The 17416-nt window shown below is 44.5% G+C and overlaps 1 protein-coding gene across 3 annotated transcripts in view; it reads left to right on the forward strand.

The window, feature by feature from the left end:
• The window catches only part of LOC126576987 (uncharacterized), a 92793-nt gene that overhangs the window by 46549 nt on the left and 28828 nt on the right, over positions 1-17416 (forward strand). Inside the window, exon 1 of one of the 3 annotated variants that reach the window (XM_050238331.1) lies at positions 15322-16036. The exons of the other annotated variants lie outside the window; for them this stretch is intronic. Coding sequence (XP_050094288.1) covers positions 15461-16036 — 576 coding nt within the window. The 5' untranslated portion in view covers positions 15322-15460. Of the gene's footprint in view, positions 1-15321; positions 16037-17416 lie in introns of those variants that run through there. 3 annotated transcript variants of the gene reach the window in all.

Here is a 17416-nt window from a genome sequence, read left to right on the forward strand (position 1 = left end):
GGCCGTGAGCGCCACGAAACCAACGCGGTAATACTCCCCGGAACCATAAACAACATTTGCCGGCAATTTGAAAGTGTTCTTGGTGAGGATCAAACGAAGATTCCGAAATGATTCACGGTTCAATGGAAATCGCTTTGCCTATCCGCGGATACGATGGGACTGGCTGGCTGGTTAGAATGTAAAGAGTTCTGCAAAATTACATATCAGGTAATGTAATTATTGGGTGTGACGCTGGCGAAACTTTTCGGATAGAACACTCATTCTGATTTAGCTATCTGTATTTGCAGATTTATTATTTCGTTCTTCTGACATTGAATTGTCTCTGTTATGGTAACAGAAGGGGTAGTTCGTTCGGTTTCATTTCGTGTGGTATCGATGCGAAATTTCATTGTTTTTTTTTGCAGCTCTAAAACTAAACTAAAGTAAAGCAATTGGAGTTTGAAAAATGATTGCTAAATTCGCAAAAAAAATGTGTTTCCCTTCTTCGAGCTCAAGGGGCGGCCATTCCACCATCCTGGAAGTTTTCCATTACGCTGATCAGTGTTTACTGCAGACGCCTCATCTCCGCCTCTGGGCGGTCGCCGGCATTCTGTATCATCATTGTTACGTAGGAACCCAAGTGAGCTGGCCATGTGGGGCTGTCGTCCTTTTTCATATCTTCCTCGATTTTCTTCGGTAGTTTGTCGAGTATTTGCCCATCGGAGCAAGGATTTGGATGAGTTTCAATGTCGCTAAGCAAGTCCTCGTCCTCGTCTTGTTCCTGAAATAGTAAAATGTATATCAGTATTGATTGCCGCAGTTAAGTGTGTAAAATGTTTTTGGCAATCATGTATGACGGTTATGCAGGAGAGCAGTAGGAACCAGCCCTATAGGTAGATACGTACTGTTATCTGCTAGAGTTGATTTTTTAAATTAAAGTTTCGAACTCTCCCCGATAGTAGGGAAGCAGAGATCTTCTAGACGAGCGAAGGAGAATTGAGATCATGAATTTACCTCATCCACTGAAGAACTGTCCGACGCTTCACAAACGAATCTGGTGAGCTCCACGATCGATGCGAGAAATCTACCTTGGACCTGATGAATCTTTGGTCGAATCATTGAAATGGGCAGCTTCAACTTGGCAGCAACGCGTTCGATTGCGGCCTGTTTCCGAGAAGGGTCATTGAAATCTAAATGCCATGGATCCCAAAGTATTGGTTCGTTTGCCGCCGCCTGAAATAAAAGATTAGCTTGATTCATCCTCCACTGAAGCGCATAGAAAACATTATTAGATCAGCATTAAACCCCGAAACACTCTGTTAGCAATGCACTTACGCAGATCTCCATGATGTTTTACTATTTGTAGGCATTTAGTTTGCACTCCTGCTTTCTCTCAAGAGGGTCCGCAACATATCAACAGATTTATTTTTATTATTTCAAATGTAGGACAAGAGATCGTTTGTAACGGACGGTGTTGTTTCCACGACAGACTGAGTGTGTTCATCTGTACATTGATGTTTTTACAATACAATATATGATAGAGCAATCCTAACAAAAACACAAACACAATGCACAATCATTGAAATAAGCATTGCATGTGCAGTGTGCAAGGCTCTGCAAGGCTTATGGTGCGATCGGTTATGCTTTGCGGAACCGCACTCTCCAGCTGTGGATTTCACGTTTCACCGCACTCACCGCCCCACTGCAGGTTCGCTGTGAAAGTGTGAAACATCATAGAACAGAAAATCAACAACCCTGCCCTTCTGGCACCGCAAACCAAGCGAAAGCGTGAACTGTTTGTGGTCTCTATACGAGGATCAATCAGGCCACACGAAAGGCCGGGCTGAAAGGAAAAGAAAGGCTACCGTTTGCTCGTGTCGCTTTCTCGTGGCCTGTTGGTGGCTTTCCACCGTATGCTAGATGATTTGGAAGCAAGCGGAAAGCTCGACTGCGACGACGACGACGACGAGGAAGTGTGAAAAGTAAAAAGAATGAAAAGGATTCCGGTGCACCATTCACTACCGCCAACAAGCGACTACCGCCAGCGCAGCGTACTATAAATAAATAGGCTGATATCCTCATTTGCTTGTGCAGTGCGGACGAGACCAAGATCACACATGCCACCGACTGGCACCGGCACTGCAACCCGGAAACTCTCGCTCATTCGATCGAATGTGCAAGTCATAAGCAATGGTGCGAGTGTTCCAGCACCAGCATCATGCTCCTGTTGTCGTACGTTTTTACACGCTTTTCTTTCAGCGGATCTCGCCCCTGTTGAACTTGATTAATTAAGAAACCGTGCAGCATGTTACGCATTCATACGAACGGCAATCGGGCGCCTGGGCGAGGTGTTGTGTCGGAAAGGGATTAGAAATGAATTACAGATTCATTTATCAACAGGCTGACGTTTACAAAAAAAGAGGGAAATCAAAGGAAACTCGAGGACATGATGCGTGGCAACATGAATTGAACACATGTCCTGCCTGTATTATGTACTTTTTCATAATACTTCTCGTTTCATGAACGTTTGCTTTAGGTCTACTTATTCACTAGCACGTTCAAGCGCATCGAGCCGATCGATGCCGTTACTTTTCACCTCATCATTTCCAATTTGTTTTTTCACCATCATCATTCATGGTCCTGCTGGACTCCTTGGCTCTGCTGCGTTGCTGCCTTCACTCACTTAAGGCGTGCGCCGTGCGAATAATCAAATAGTAACGGGCCGGAGATTTAATCTTGCTCGATGAAAATTTCATTCCAGTTACAATATGCCCAACGGCATTTACTTATGATTCTTCAGTTTCTTTTTTTTTTTTAATCTATTATCTCATACGCTTCGCCCTACTTGAGCCCTATGTGCCTGGCGTTCAGTTCGTCGCCAGCCGGGGAAAAACCCCTTGCGTAACGTTACGCAAATGGGATCGAAAGGAGGCGAAGGGGATGGATGGAGCGGAAGAGCGGAAGGACGGCAAACATGCGAAGCATAAAATCAGCACCCAGCCAGTAGCCAGGGAAGAACGGGGCTCCGGAAGTAGGGTTATCGCACATGTACGCCCTCCATTATGGTAAGCGATTTCTTGTCCCTCAGCAAGGAACTGGCGTCGGCGATAGAGCATGCACCAGAGCAATAAAAGGAAAAACCACGGTTGATGCGAAAACCTCACCCCCCTCGAGTAGTCTTTCAACTCCGTGGAAATTCTTGTAACTTAAAACAGGAATGTTGCTTCACGTGCTTCTGGGCAACAAATGCCGCCAGGCGAGCTTAGATTGTTGTTCTATTTTATGGCTCATTACCACATTCCTTCGAAGCAACTTGTCTGATTATGTGTATTATTTAGTAGACAAGACGGATTGAATGAACAACTTGATGACGAATGATGAGCCTTGGGTTATAAGTTGAAGAAATTATGGAATTCTCTTCTCTTGACTTGCAGCTGATAGAAGGAGCAGACGAATTCCGTGATGGCTCGTTCGCCCGCATACCGGACAACCGGATGGAAGGTTCCGTGATTTATCCGCAGGTTTTGCTCGACCTGCAAAAGATTCCCCGGTAGCGTAGCGGACGTGCTATAAACAACATCACCGTCGCTTTTCACCTTGGAACATCCTTGGCTCACCCTAACTCACCTTTCATTACAAACTACCTTTCGACACATTAAACTCTCAACTCGTTCTCGCTCAACTCCAAGCTGCTTCAACTTTACGTAAGTTGGAAATATTTTCCTCCCCGAAAGTTGTGTTCAACTCTGTTGGATGTTCTGCCGCCCGGGAGAGCATGGGAAAAGGAAGGGAGTTTAAAAATAGATCAACCACGGTCAGTTCTTATTGCGAGTTTGTCTTTCGTTTTTTCCACGCCAAACCAGACACCGTGCGGTCCGGCAGACCTTTGGTATGTGGCGTTTTCCACGGAAAAATGACGAAAGAAATGCCTGCCAATCCATCAAACTTCCCAGCTCAACCGATGTGAGCTTCATGGAAAGGACCTTTAACACATTCTGCCGGTGTCGTCCGTACGGAAAAGAGAGTATCAAAGATTTTTGCTAACTATTTCAAGATTGTTACCGCCGCTAGCTTGCTACCGCACTCGGCTTTTTGCTATGATTACTGGAATTATATTGGTGTTTTAGATCAGTTTTACATAACTTCTTGAACGATTCTTCGTGATTCCTTTCTCAACTCAGAGTTGAATTTGTGTTAGCAACTTATTTAAGCTAAAAGTAAACATTACTAGGGAACCGCAAAGACCAACTTACCACCGAACCATTGTAATGCAAAGCGAAACGCAAAAAGGAAATGAACCATGGCGTTGTTTCAACATTTTGCGCAAACACAGAAGTGTGAACTGGAGCACACTGGAGAGCTTGGAAGCACAGAACTGCCGCAAAAACCACCACACTATATACACCCTGGTCATAAAGCCGCCGTGATCTGCGAAACTTTGCCGATCCGTGTTGCGGAAGAGCGAACATCGCGTTTGATTTTATTGCTACCTGTTTCGATTTTATGAAACTTTTACCGATTATTACTTCTCATTTTACGCCGGGCCGGGAGTGGAGTGGGGTGCAAACCGAGCAGTGATCGCGGTCCATTGATTGAGCACCTGAAATTGCCAAAGTTTCACCCAGAACGAACTTTCACCGGAGGTGCGAGGCCTGACTGTAAGGGCACACCGTGAAAGCCGTAATTTTACCTTGCATTTACCGTCAAACTTGCCTCTCTTTATTTCTGTTCTTTTTTTTTGTAAGAAGCTTCTGCATGTTGCCTTAATTACCTATCTTCAATCGAACAGAGCGCGGACAGCGCGAGGAGTTACAAAATTGGCTCCATAATTTTATCGATACGATTTTTTTGGGCTCCACGAGAGGTCCACTAGCTTTTTGTGGGAAAGAGAAAAAAAATCTGGCGGCAAACAGTTTAAAAAAGTCCCATTACCCATTAAGAACTTAAAGTTTCAGAGTCAAATGTCTCTCCTGATCAATCGTTACTAATCAATCCACATTGCAGTTTAAGTACTTTGCCATCAAACGACGAAATACTTTTAAGCACAATTGTTGAAAGTCTTCAATTGAGAATTAAATCAAGCATCGGTGGTATGGTTGATGGCAAAGGTAATGAAACGACCAATGGTTCACCAGCTGGCACGGTAATTGATGATCAAGGGCTGTGTTTTAACCGGAAATGTTATCCTTCAACCGTGCACCCGTTTGATCAGTAATGGACTTCCGTACGGATATTGGCATCAGATTTCCTCAGGGATCCAGGCATATCGATCCAGTGGACACGCACGAGCGTAGGCACTATACAGCGTAGAGCAGACAATTAAGTGACCGAAGTACAGTTACAGGAAGGAACATCCTGGGTGAGTAGGAGCCCCAGGATGTTCGCTTTGCTTCTCACCAGAAATGGGCCATTTGCCTGCGGATATTTTGCATTTGCTATTTACACAACCATCCAATCACATTCTGGCAGCTAGATAGATAGAGAGAGCGAGAGAGAGAGAGAGAGAGAAGAGAGAGAGAAAGCTAACGAGCAGAAATTAAACATTAATCAAACATCTCACGAAGAGCATATAAAGCATCTGTGGTTTCGTTCCGTGGAGGAACCAACAAGCTCTTAGTAGTAGTTGTTGCGGTTGTAGATCTGCAAAATGTAGAACATGTCAGACGTTTACCATCTTTTTTCATGGAGCGCACTAGTTCGTTCGTTCCACCTCTCGGATTGTGGTCGTTGCTTGATTTGTTTATCTGCTGCATGTTGATGCTACTACCACGTTTGGATCTATCCTTCATTCAACATAAGCAATTTTATAGTTGGATTGCACCAAGAGTTGATTGCAAGTTTTTAATTGTATTAATGAACTGCTTCTGCTGAGCAAAGCACTACATTCGAGTGTTTCACCAGTTCTGCCACTTGAAAGTAACGCACTTTCGTAAATTGAATTAATGGGGTTTTCAAAATGGTTTCTTAAATGCACAGCGAGAGCTTGTAATGGTTTGCTCTCCACTTGAAACGTTCTGGAGTGCCATCCATGGAGTGACCCACATTCACGCTGCAGGATGAAGATGACGAACGCACCCATAAAATCCCCATCGCACGGTCAATTACGGGCAATAACGGTTCTGGCCGGGCATTATGCGGTCGGGGTGGATTGTCGTACGATGCATCATTTCGCATTGTAGCAAATTAATTTCTTCATTCCGGAGCCAAAGGGCAATGGAAAGCATGGACAGGCGAATAGTAGAAGGAAGCAACAACAAAAAAATGTCCCTGACACATCCGGAAAAGGGGATAACGCGGTCGGTTAGCTGGATGGCTAGCTGGTTGCGCTTTAATTAAACTCAACGTTGGCCTCTCTCTGGTGAGTTGATGGTTTATTAAGCTTTTCCATCGTTCCGGGTTTTTTTTTGCTCCTTCCGTGCTCTCAATTACATTCAATCCGCAAAGCTCCTCCGACAGATGACACGATGGTGCATGATTGCCAAATGGTACGGGTCGGTGTCATCTAATGAACTTCGGGATCATGTTCATCCAGCTGGCGGCAACCGAGATGGAACAAACACCCAGCCGTTGCTGAAGCATTAGCGAAGGGTTTAAATGTCCATTGATTGAATTACGCTAGTTGTTGGACGGCTGGACGAAACATTAAGTTAGCAAAACATATTTTATCATGATTTATGCTGGCTGTACTGCAAGAGACTATAGATTGTTTTCTTACGTAGTGGATGATGTTTCGAAAAAAATAGTGGAAAGTGATTTACACTTTGATTGAATGATTTAATATCAGAAATTATTACTGTGAATTAAAACAGTGCCACATTACAGAATCGATAAACAGATTTTTTTTATCGATAAACAGATTTTAATTGAATCGTGTTTATCCTTGTGTTTATAAATCTTTGAGTGCATGAGCACTGTATTGAAATTATTGAGTAGTCAATTTATGAAATGCTGTAGAATACTATAAAAGAACTGTTTGAATTGACCAACAAGCAGAGCAAACCAGAGCATGATGTAACTGCAATCCAATAAACAAGCAATCGAAATATCCAATCCTTTATCACACCACTCAGAGATTAATTTGAATAAAAAGCAACGAGCCAATCTCTTTTTTTTTTAACATATATAAGGACGGACGAGCCGTATGTTTAAGCCAATCTCTTGATTTGAAATAAAAAATAGTTGTAGCAAATATTTCAACGACTCTGTTTATTGACGTCGCTGAAAAACAAATCCGATAAACACTTGAAATCATGCCGGTAAAAGCTAGTGAAACTGAAGCCAACGGTACTTGAGAATGGATTTAATTCGAAAGAAAGCATTCCATTCCATCCGCAGTCCACAAAAATAAACAACACTTTGCTTGCATCAACTACTCTGGACGATTACGAACCATTTTGGAAGTGGATTGTTTTTATTCAACTCCATTCCGTTGCGATAGAAAGCTCTGGTCGTTGTGTTTCAAATAATCATTTCAATTAACCTTTGTACCAGTTATGTTCAACAGAACTGTAAAGCAGGGCAGAGATATGAAATGGAATGAACTTCGAAAAGGGAACCGGAATCTGGAAAGTGAAAAAGGACACAGGCAATTTGGGATACCATTTCGAACAGCTTCTTCAGGCCATGGCCAATACTTTCAATGCAAATGGCATCGTTAAAGGCTCGAAATTCGATGCAACATACTGGCCGAGACGATGCACCGGTCATTAGGTTAATACTTTGCATTCGTTTTATTGAAACGAAACCCTTTTTCGGACGATTTAATTAATTCTTGATAATGATTTTTAACTACAATTTAAATTGCATACAAGTGGAACGTTGGATTTAAGTGGTTTTATATCTGAAATTCATTTAATCTCGTTTTATACATTTTCTTGTGAAGTAGGAGAGCATGTGGGACTTATTTCACACAAAAACCTGTTAAATGTTGATTGAAAAGCTAATTGAAAAGCTCATTTCATAAAATACCAGTTCGCAATACATATCGCTTCCGAGATCCATATCATCAACGTGACCATTATTTACGATAATGTAGAATCCGCAAAGCATTCCGGGTTGTACTTTAATTACAATTCTCTTCTTGTTGATGTGCCTGCATACCCTAGAGCGCCCTGTCCTTAAAGCCACAAACGGTGAGTGCGTTTTCGGAGAAACTCAAATGATCTTTCTAATGGCCGCTCTCGAAACGGGATTTGCGTGGCAAATTGTCATCTGCACTCTTCAGCAAATCCCCCATCTACTGTCGCCCGTGAACCGTAAGGTCGTCTTACGAAGTTCAACAGCACCCTCGGTCTGTCTCTCCCCGTTTCTGCCCTCCTGGTGCTGCTCTTTGGTGCGCTGGATGCTGCTGCCAAGAGCTGTCGTCGGGCAGCCATAAGATGAAATAACAAACCCGACCAAACCCCCGTGTCTTCCATCAATTAATTGTGAGTAAATTCCTTAGATCAACAACCGCAAATTAGTTTTATTTGTACACGCAGTTGCTCTGGAAAGTCCCCTGCCCGGTCGGGAACCACTGCATGTCACTGCGTTGATCAACGGGAATCACCTAGCTTTGAAGCATTTAATCCTGAAAGTCAAGTGGGAATAATAGCGACAAATACGAACCATGTCTTCCCTTGGCAGACCTCCCATAGATGTACCCGTCGTAGCTTTTGAGATGGAGAAAAGTGATTTGTCCCCGGGCGTAGGATGGAGACCTGATGTGCGCTCAGTTGTGCCGCTCCACAGACGTAAAGGGACACACCGTCGTATGTCTGGTGAGCGAGTGGAACTAATTTATTGTCAGCTCCGAAGGCTGGCTCGAAGAAGGCAAAGCGACGAAATGATTCGACGCTGCACGCAAAAGGGGTTTGATCTCCGACTTCAACGATGAGACCACATTCCGCCACCATAGACTAAGGTGTCCGGAGAAGTGCTAACTTGTCATCCTGATTACTGGATCCCAATTAAGCTTGTTTGATTAAAACCAAACAAGAGTAGCGTGCAGGAGCAGGAGCTAGGGAAGAGAAATGAGTGCTCTAAATCCTTTTCGGGATGCTTACAGTGAAGTAGCAGCCTAGGACCAGGAGGATTTGGGCGCTTTTGGCAGTATGATGACGGTAAGGACTTGGCAGGAACGGAACCGTTTCTTTATCCTTTGGTCAACCTAAAGAACGTTGTTAATAGCTACCACTTTCTCGTTTTGGTTTTAACAATGTTGAATCAATTTGAATAGTCGCTCATCGCACTCAGTTGCTATTGGACTCATCGATCGTAGATCGTTTGTCAACAGGTTGTATTGACTATGCTTTGTTTAAGACAAATTAGCTCATTAAATTGTTTATGTTAAAAACAACGAATTATGCAAAAGGTGACATGCTTTCTGTGCATAAGTGGATTGTTTAGATTTTTTTTGTAACTTTTCCATGATAAAGCATTTTAAAAGTTTGTACGCACAGGATTGCAATTCTTTCCAATTCTTAATGTTCAACAACAACTTGAAATGTTTAATATAGCCAATAAACGCTAGGAAAGTCATTATCATTCCGTTTCGTAAGAAATAATCTAGTGTAGTTATACCTAAAACCACAAATTGCCTATTAATACTAATTTTAATCACTAATTTTATTGGCCAGTGGCGTCTGATCTATGTCTGAACTATAAAAGGACAAACTGTACCTTCCAGAAACATTCACACGACACAAAACCACGAACCATCTCGAGGACACTTTATTTTCAATCATTCCCATCGGCCATGGCAAGTGTTTGTGACCCTCGAAAGTGGTTGATCGGCTCATTAGGAGCCAACCAAGCTCTACGTGGGCTTCCAGTCAGTCGTCGAAAGCAATAACGCACTCGCAAGCCTTTCGTTATGCAACCTCTTCGTCGAAGCCCGATCCTGGATGAATGCCAATTTCCTCGTATCGGTCACCATCCAACTGCTGCTGCTGCTGCTGCTACTGGTGCATCGGTTTGGAGTGACAGTTCTTTCCCCGGAAATTTTGGTGAAGCAGCACGCGTAACGTCATGGCGATTTGCCAAAAAGGAAAGGGGAGCAAAGGGACCGATGCCAAGGTTGCACACCAACAGAGTCCCAGCAGAGTCAGAGTGAGAGTCAAGGTAACGGGAGCTCGGAGGGAACACAATATCATTAGGATGCATAAAGCATTGGGTTTGGGGGGCGATGCTGCATACGGAAGGTGATCACGTCTAACTAGCCGACGGTTGAATAGTAGAAACCACGTGTTTGTGTCCCTGGTGTATGTGCTTCAAGCGAAACAGATGAATTATGGATCGAACTTATAAATGTTTTATTTCCCCGGGAACCATCATCATCACACAAAGGACACAGGCTGATTGCTCTTCGATGCAATCTGCACTCGTACGCTTTCAGTTTGTGCATTCATGTATTCGTGTAGTGCGTTTCCATTCCGCGCGAACAATCATCTATCAAGCCACGTATCTCCCGGTAAATAACGCGTCTCAAATCCTTGGAAACAGCCTTCTGTTATCACGCAACGTACAACCGACCACGACTGATGAACCATTTCGTTCGATTCGTTTGTGAATCCACCGTCCCCGAACTCGTGGACGTTCGTTTGGTATTCCCAGTGGCGTGACCTGATCATGATGGCGCTCAAGTTTTCTGGTCACACCCTGCTATCAATCATCATCCTCCACCTTCCATTCCACGACCTTAATCAAGAGCAATAAATCCGTATTTTCGATACATTATTTATTCTTCCGGTCAGCTCACGGGATTTGGGAAAGCATTCGAATGACCCACCTCACCCCACCCGCGGTGGGTCGATACGTTTTCCTGGCGCTCCGATGCTCCGATCAATGCCGATGAAATTTGTTTTGTCCCAGCAACCGTTTCTCCTGGGAATCAGGCAAGACGGTATGTGCGGAAGAAGGGGAATTGGTGCTGGGCGCACGATGAAGGTGACGAGCGTCGGGAATTGGGTTAGGCAAAGATTGCAAAATCCCAGCGCATCGTGCCACGACGACGGCCTCGCGCGCTGCTGGAGAGTGCATTAGGGGGAGTTATTGATTTTCCTCTAATTAGCACACAGCGCCGTCATCGTTTGGGGCTTCCTTCACATCGCACTATAGGCGTGCCTCTTTAGTGGAAACATTTCTTTTACTTAAAACGGTTTATTAGTAAATAAAGTAAGTGCATCGGTACTTTATAATATAAATAATATTCAAGATATAATGACCATCAACTCGAGATAAACATGAACAATAAAACATCGATTCAAAAGAACTGACCATCGTTGCTATGTTGCCCAACCTTGATCCCATTGTGCGCCACAGCCACGCAACGATCACGAGCAAGCGTTGGGACTGGATGGATTAGGAACATTTTCACTTCCAGCAAACTAGGCATCAGCCACTGCTCTACCAGCCCAGAAATTAATACCCCAAGCTGTGCAAATGGCTGCAGGTGGCTGGTGGTGGCAGAATGCAATAAGCCGCGAGAGGGCGACTGGGCGCTAATCAATAGCGGCGCTTGATTCTCAATCAAAAAGATTATCCGCTATATTTTCTACCGTTTTCCATAATCATAATACAAGCATGAGCGTAGCATGTAAAGCACTGAGGCACTACCGGGGCACGGACGTGAAGCAATAGCTTTTCCCTAGCTAATTATCTGACTATCATGTTTTCGCGGCATAATGGTGCGACCCGTTGCCGCGTTGTGCGATTTGCATGCCGGGGAAGAACACTTTAAACGGACAAATTATCGATTTATGGTAGGAAATTCCCTCGGATAGTGGTAGTGTGCGTGCGTCAGGGTGACCGCGTTGCACCAGCCCGCAGATGAAATGAATAATAATTATGCAACGGTAACCGCCAATGTTTTCACTCAACTCTTTTTGCAAGCGCAGTGATCCTTTTAATTGGAACCTTCTGTTTCGTGTCGTTCAAGGTGTTGGATTGTTTAATGTATTTAATGATCCGCAATGACGGTAGTGTTTGAAAAATTGAATGAAGCAACATTGCAACATTCTCAACATAATGGAGTTTGAGATCCTTGTGTAATTTAGTTCCTAGATCCTTGTGATTTTAATTTCTATTCAACACTCCTGAACGTATGTTTAAGTATGTGTAGAATGATGAAAAACCCCTGAAATTCTATCGCTTACCTGGCGCCTCCATCATCGGGTTTCGGCAACTGAGCTACATCATTTCGTAATCCCGTTAGGGCGATCTGTTTAAGAATTTCGTTACCTTCTCTAGCCACGAAAACCGACAACGGTTAGGCTTTTTTTGCAAAACAGAATATTTAGCAGCCATGCACCTCCAAATTATGTGGTAAAATGGCCCGCGAACTGATTGATTCTTTCTTCTGCGGCCCGCATGCTATTATGAGTTCGAGGTGCGTGTTCTAAAACAATCGCATGGTGGTTGAAATACCAGGTGCAAAATGCGCGCTCTTACGTAGAATCTGATGGATGGTGTAACATTCATGTGAATTTCTTTTGTTAGCAATCCTTTTTTGCTGTCTATTCTATCGACCAAAACTACTAGGTAAAATAAGGAACGTGGAAGTGATAGTGAATTCCATTTTACTGACAGTTTAATGGTGCTTTGTACCCCGAAATTGCGATTGCATGGAGCATTGTTAGGTGACAATATAGCAAGAGCTGTTGTCCGCGCTCCACTTTTGTCTTCATTTCGGGGCGTACTTCCCGCAAATAAATTGATGGTCGTAAATAACGATGTCCAGTGATAGTTTCGACGAGCTTTCGGACACCCTTTAGCAAAAGGATCTTTGTCTGGTGGTACCGTAACCAAAGTTATTGACCCGAAATTCATGTTTTCCGATGCGAAGTATGTATTTTTGCGATTTGAGAATCATATAATTCACACATGTCAATGTAGTTCGAACATTCCAAATGCTTTCCTTTCGAGGTTTTGTTTTTCTGTGAACCAAATTGTGTGACAATATTATACACGATTGGAAAGAGTTTAACTAGTTAAATTGTTCCTACCATCAAGTTGGCTATGCGGTAACTGTCATTCGATGGTTTGAGGCTTTTAGTGCAGACTTTCAATGATACATTCTTTTGCATAAAAAAAATCTTTAAGGACATTTTAAGTAATTAAAGAGGATTTAAAATGCATGATTAGGTCTAGAGCATGGGTCTCAAACTCGGGCAGGCATGCGGGCTTCAGTTTTATAGTATAAACCAGTTCGTGGGCCACTTCACATAACTTGGAGGTGCTTGAGTTTATTAAATTTAGTTTTGTCCACCAAACCTCAACCGGTGCCAGTTTTCGTGACCAGAGAGATAAAGGCAATTCCGAAACTGGTCGCCGCCCCGGGAAAACGAAATCATGAAGGTCCGTTGTACAAATCCGATGATGGAGACGCCAGGTATCCGGTAATACTTTCTGGGGTTTTTAATAGAAACTGTTGAACAAATGTCTCTTCATTCAATTTCTACAATTTTTACCACCAAATACAGTTTTTACCATATTTTCATAGTTATGTTAAACACATTATTTCAGTTCGGAAACAAAAACATTTTATTACTCAAAACAACTCCGTCTATCGGTGAGCGCGATTTGTTGATGACGCACTAAAAGCTAGTGAAGCGCAACGCGTATAACCCCAACGGTTTCCGTTCCGCAGAACTAGCGAGCTACAACTTATCTAGCGTACCGGAACCATTGGCTCCGGCATTAGTCCCTCTATTTCTGTCTGTCGTAGCCGTTTCCACCGGAGATATGAAATGGCGTCCGGAGTTTGTCATTAAATTTGCAAACATCCGTCCTGTGTAAATAATAAATACTTCCATTCTCAACTGCAACAAACAAAGCGAGCCAAGAGTTTTTGCAAGCGTGTGAGAGAGAGAGAGAGAGTGCGAGTGCTGTGTGGGTTCCTCGAAAGGGACACCACTGGGCACCCCCTTCTCTTCTCGCGCGTTATCGTGTGGAACTGTTTTGATTTATTGCGCCGCGCACATGTGGTCACAAGCGAGCGGGTCGACTCTATCGGAATTAAATCATTTCAGGTGGAAAGTTTACCGCCCAAGCCAAGCCAACCGAAACCGAATCCACGGCCGCAATGAGCACCGTCGCCGTCGTCATCGTCGGCGTCCTCGGTAGACCAGCAACGGCAGCAGCGAGCCATCGAAAGCGAGTGAACTGTAGTTCGTGGAACGCGTTCTAGACCTCCTAGACGAGGGGACCAGGAACAGTGACAGAGTGCAACGAGTAAAACCCAACCGGGCGCAACGGTGGTGGCGTTTAGTGCAATTTACGCAAATAGAGAGCCGGCCTCCAGCGCACGGATACGGCACTCAAATGTGGAGCAGCAACGGTGGCAGTAGTAGCAGCGAGGTTGCGCAACGACGGTTCCAACGTTCTAGCTCGACTCGACCACTGACCAACATCCGGCCATCGCACTGGCCAACCTAGACTTGCCGTTGCTCTAGTGTCGGACCTGCTGCTGCTCAAAACAATACACACATCACACACATTCACGTACACACCAGGAAAAAAAAGACGGGCCACCCAAATAGCTCGGATCAAACACACCACCCCCGAACCACCCCCTCTGAACAACCTCCCCCTAGGGATGATGGATGAACACATTCAACAACAGCAGCGTAATGAATGCATCAAACAGCGGAAGCTCGTGCGCAGCAGTATTGATCAGCTATCGCCCGGCACCGAGCCGTATCCGGTTACGGCCGTCGATCCGAGTGTGACCTCAACCGTAGCAGCATCAGCGCCATCATCATCACCCATCAGACCACCACCACCATCGTCATCATCATTATCGTTCACAGCATCCACCGAGGAAGAGGCTGTGCACCAGCCGGTGTCGAGTCAGCACCATACTGCCCCCGGACTCAGCTTAATCTTCCCGCAAAGCATTAGCCGCAGCTTTGACCACACCGTTGCCCAGTCACCTCCAAAGTATCAGATCTATCATCAATTTAGCCGCATCTCGAGCACTACCCAGCAGTTTATACAACGTCAGCAACAGCAGCAACAGCAGCAACAGTTAGCTCAGCAGCCACGTCAGCAGTCACCCCAGACTCAACCGGCCTCACCGGTGACCAACTATCAGGCTCCACTCTACCGGAAGGCTAGCTATGGTTCGGCGCACTACGCACACTACGCGGAAGCACCGAGTATCCCCCAGGCAGTCAGCACTAGCAGCAGTAGCAACAGTAGCGTCTGCCAGCAGCAACCGAGCACCAATACCTTTACCAGCACCACCACCACCACCACCACCAGCAGCAGCCTGGAATCCTCCAAACCAATGGACCAACGAAGCAATAATCCTTTTATATTAAACTTTAACAACATATCCGGTTGCTGCCTGAAGAACTCACCGACACCGGCCTCTTCCGGGTCGCCTCTAGGTCCGGTGTCACCCAGCAGCACCCAACCGCAGCTAAACACTAGCACCGCGGTCACTAGCAACAGCGCCACTACGCTGATTACTTCCGGTGCCAAGCGAACCCGCTCGCTGATGCTCAAATCGACGTCACCGTCACAGCACACGCTCGGTTCGCCACCGGCCGTACCACCGCGTCACCTACACCACCCGCCAGTGAGTGGGCCCACGAAACCAGCGGCACCGGTACCACTTCACACCTTGGCCACGTGCCCCGGTGGCTCTCCCATTAGCAAACATCCGTCCACCGCGGGCATTAGCACGGGTTCGGACACATCCGACAACACCGCACTAGTGATGGCCACCACCACCACCACCACCTCCGCCTCCACCGCGCTAAGCCTTCCCGATGGTGCGCCCGCCATCGTAACGAGCACCTGCTACGTTACGCCACCGACACCGGCACCGGTCGGGACGAGTGAAGCGAGACAACAGCTTCCATCACTCACCTTCGGTAGCGTTACACCAGCGGCCACCGGTGGCAGCACCTCCCTGGGGGATGCGGTGAAAGAATTGGGCCTTTCGGGTGGTGGTGGTGGTGGAGGAGTCACCACCGATAGCGTGAAAAGCAGTGTGAGGAAGAAACGGGACGATTTTCTGAAGACGACCATGAAGATCTGTCTGGTGGTGTCGCCACCATCGAAGCTGCAGGTAAGGTTGGCCAACATCAATGGAAAATAGACCATTTGCATTTAGCTTGAAAGCAGTTTGCGTGAGAATGTAGTTAGTTGCTAGTTTTTTATTTATTTAATTAGGTTTTACGTTGAATGTTATGCGTTTATTGTTAGGTGTCCTTACTTCAGATCAATAAAATTCGATCTCATTATTGTTTTTTCTTTTATTCTGTCTAAGTGTTTCTAATAGGATTAAGTTAGTGTCAATTTATGTGTAGATTTTATCTTGTGTAGATTATGTGTAGATCTATCTTATTATTTCGTTCGTAATACATGGTCAGTCGCAAAGTAAACAGGACTTTTTACATAGAAAAAAATCTGGTGGCGCTATCCTAATGTGAGTATTTTTGTTCGAAGGCTGCATTTTTGAGCGGCTTTCTGTCCAAATGTCATAGCATATGGTCCACTAGAAGCAAACTTATAGCGCATAAAATGATAGTATGTTTGGGTGGTCGGTACAAACCTTCTGAAGGGCCAAAATGTCAGCATAACGTTTTCCTTTCATCAGCAAATGAAGTTTACCGATTACTTAAAAGTCACAGGAAACCAGATCAGGTGATTACACGGAAGGATTTTTCGATAAAATGCAGTTTTTGGTAAAAAAAACAGTGGTGAGCGTTGAGCGATGAGGCAGCGCATTATCGGCGCAACATGCGCCAACTCCCCTTTTCACGATATTCTTGCCTACTGCGACAAATGCTATGCATTAAAAGCTTCATAACACCAAGATAATATATGGCAAACCATTGTTTGGCCCGCTTGTTGCGTTAATTTTGATAAAATCCCGCGTTTCTTTCGATGCTCCCAGGCGTAATCTCGTTCCTGGCTTAGTGAACATGAATGTCGTCGCTGACATCTTTACGACTGGGTTTAAAATGCGTATACCACTCATAAACTCTGCCACGGGATAGACAATCATCACCGAACACTTTTTGCATCAATTAGCTAAACGTTTTATCGAGTTTAAAAGCTAAACTTGATATTGGTTTTTTGCTGAATTATCATTTTTGTACCGACGACAAAAACATACTGTCATTTTAATTCAATAACTTTGCTTCTAGATGCCCAAATGCCATGAAATTTGGACTGAAAGTCGCTCAAAGATGCACTTTTCAAACAAAAATACTCACATCAAGATACCAGAAATGTTCTTATGGAAAAAGTCCTGTTTACTTTACGACAGACCATGTACTGTGTGCACCGTTTTCTTTGGTCTTTCTAAGCATTTCGTACAAGATTTCGTTAGATTTTTACATAGTTTTGGTTATGTTTAGCATTGTTTAGTAGTGTTTTAAAGTATTTTATTGGGGTTTCGTTTTCTTCAATTTAAAAATCATTTCCAATTGTTTAGGATCGA

Source organism: Anopheles aquasalis, chromosome 3 (assembly GCF_943734665.1).
Source record: "Anopheles aquasalis chromosome 3, idAnoAquaMG_Q_19, whole genome shotgun sequence".
NCBI classification, from domain to species: Eukaryota; Metazoa; Arthropoda; class Insecta; order Diptera; family Culicidae; genus Anopheles; species Anopheles aquasalis.